At 40.8% G+C, this 2,500-nt stretch overlaps 1 protein-coding gene across 6 annotated transcripts in view; it reads right to left on the reverse strand.

Moving 5' to 3' along the window:
• The window catches only part of LOC138024519 (uncharacterized), a 41,917-nt gene that overhangs the window by 1,508 nt on the left and 37,909 nt on the right, over nt 1–2,500 (reverse strand). The window contains exon 1 of one of the 6 annotated variants that reach the window (XR_011127030.1): nt 1,308–1,378. The exons of 2 other annotated variants lie outside the window; for them this stretch is intronic. Coding sequence is in view for 1 of the 4 variants with exons in the window: in XM_068871735.1 (XP_068727836.1) it covers nt 1,459–1,495 (37 nt within the window). In the remaining 3 variants the exon portion in view is untranslated. Of the gene's footprint in view, nt 413–752; nt 1,281–1,307; nt 1,379–1,458; nt 1,595–2,500 lie in introns of those variants that run through there. 3 more of the 6 variants (XR_011127029.1, XR_011127028.1, XM_068871735.1) reach the window with 3 other exon arrangements.

A 2,500-nucleotide genomic window follows, 5' to 3' on the forward strand; every position in this document is an offset into this window, starting at 1 on the left:
AGTTGTACCTCACGTTGCACACGCATTTCGCACTCACAATACTGCATCGTCACGTGAAATTTGTCGCGGATGCACCTTACTCGGCGGCATCCAAATACCCCAGGGAAATGCGCGGTGACCGAAAACAAAAACAAAACAGACACTCACATTAACCGGAGAATCGAACAAACAAACCAAAAAAAAAAGAACGCGAAAAAGAACAAAATAGGCCTTACTTCAAGTGGCCATCATTCGACGCTTATTAAAACGGCGTGCATCTAATTAGAGGCATTTCTGGACATATCTGCATCATTTTGGGCGAAAGAGAAAAACGATACAATACAATAATGTAAACACAATTTCGGAACAGCCAAATAATCCGTCGTTTCCGGGCTCTCTCAAGAAGTTATCGATGGAGCACCTTCCAGTGACAGAGCTAGACGAGAATCGAAGACGAATAAACTGGTCATCGATTTAGGGTTTAATGCATGTAGTAAACTTGCAGTTAAAGGAGGTTCTGTAGTATGATATTGAGATCCGGTATTTTCCGTTCCCTTTCAAAGACCTTTTGACCAGACTATTTATCATCAATATGCATGTGAAATGTGAGACGAGAGTGCTGGCCGCAAAGTTTCTGGAAGGGGCCGAAATTGCCGAGACTCGAGGATTTTCCGGAGACGCGGTCGAAATCACAACATATAACCCTAGCAAACAAAGCAAAACAAAACGAAACAAAAACAAAAATGCAAGTAGACCTGTGTGAAGCCACTTACAGTTGAGGAGAGATGTTATGTGATGTAATATTCATAGCATCTCCGGGAAATCCGGCTATTCCGGCTGATTTCAAATAACATTCAAATGGCATGTCAGGCGAAAGAGCTGTACGAAGAGCCATAAGATCCGGCTAACCCGAACCCGAACCGAATACCTCTCGGTCGGCTCCCTCAGCTCACTTTGCATTGAAATATTCATGAAGTACGACCTGGCCGAGGAGTTTTCCGACCGAAATGGCCGGGACTCGAGAACTTTCCGAAAACAAAATCGATATCATCACATCATATAAACTCTGTAAAACAAAACAAAACTGCAAGTAGATTATGAATGATCTACTTACAGCCGAAGAGAGAAGTTATGTGATGCAATATTCATAGCATATCCGGGAAATCCATAATATTCGCCTTTTCCGACCCCTTCTGCGATATTAACCAAGTGTCACGTACCGAAATGGCCGGGAATCGAGAATTTTCCGAAGACAAAATCGATATCACATCATATAACCTCTGCAAAACAAGGCAAAACTGCAAGTAGATTGTGAATGATCTACTTACAGCCGAAGAGAGAAGTTATGTGATGCAATAATCATAGTATCTCCGGGAAATCCATGATATCCGCCTTTTCCGACCCATCTGAGATAATAATCAAGTGTCACGTGGGACGATAGAGCGAGACGAATAGCCGTAAGATCCGGCCAATCCTTACCTTCCCGAAAACCTTTCGGCCAGCTCCCTTGGCTCATCTTGCATTGAAATATTCATGAGGTACGACCTGGCCGAAGAGTTTCCCGACCGGGACCGAAATGGCCGGGACTCGAGAACTTTCCGAAAACAAAATCGATATCATCACATCATATAAGCTCTGTAAAACAAAACAAAACTGCAAGTAGATTGTGAATGATCTACTTACAGCCGAAGAGAGAAGTTATGTGATGCAATATTCATAGCATATCCGGGAAATCCGTAATATCCGCCTTTTCCGACCCCTTCTGCGATAATAATCAAGTGTCACGTACCGAAATGGCCGGGAATCGAGAATTTTCCGAAGACAAAATCGATATCACATCATATAATCTCTACAAAACAAGACAAAACTGCAAGTAGATTGTGAATGATCTACTTAAAGCCGAAGAGAGAAGTTATGTGATGCAATATTCATAGTATGTCCGGGAAATCCGTGATATCAGACCGATTTCACGAGGATATGAATATTTAAACATTCTGCTTATCTTTACTGCTGTAAGTACTATCACTATTGTTATAATACATACTATATATTATACTTACAGTTGTAAGGAGAAGTAAAAAGAATTAAATATTCATATCCCCGTCAAATCCGTGAAATCCGTCTTTTCCTTCTCAAATAAGTATGCACTTTGCATGATGTATTACATCCCGAAAATCAGTGACACTGCAAGTGTCCGCCCTTGAATTAATCCTAAACTGGAAGACGGGAAAGACGGATTTCACGGGGATATGAATATTTAAACAGTCTACTTCTCTTTACTACTGTAAGTACTATCACTTTTCTTATTATAATACATACTATATATTATACTTACAGTTGTAAGGAGAAGTAAAAAGAATTAAATATTCATATCCCCGTCAAATCCGTGAAATCCGTCTTTTTCCTTCTCAAATAAGTATGCACTTTGCATGATGTATTACATCCCGAAAATCAGTGACACTGCAAGTGTCCGCCCTTGAATTAATCCTAAACTGGAAGACGGGAAAGACGGATTTCACGG

Source organism: Montipora capricornis, chromosome 11 (genome assembly GCF_036669925.1).
Source record: "Montipora capricornis isolate CH-2021 chromosome 11, ASM3666992v2, whole genome shotgun sequence".
Lineage (NCBI taxonomy): Eukaryota > Metazoa > Cnidaria > Anthozoa > Scleractinia > Acroporidae > Montipora > Montipora capricornis.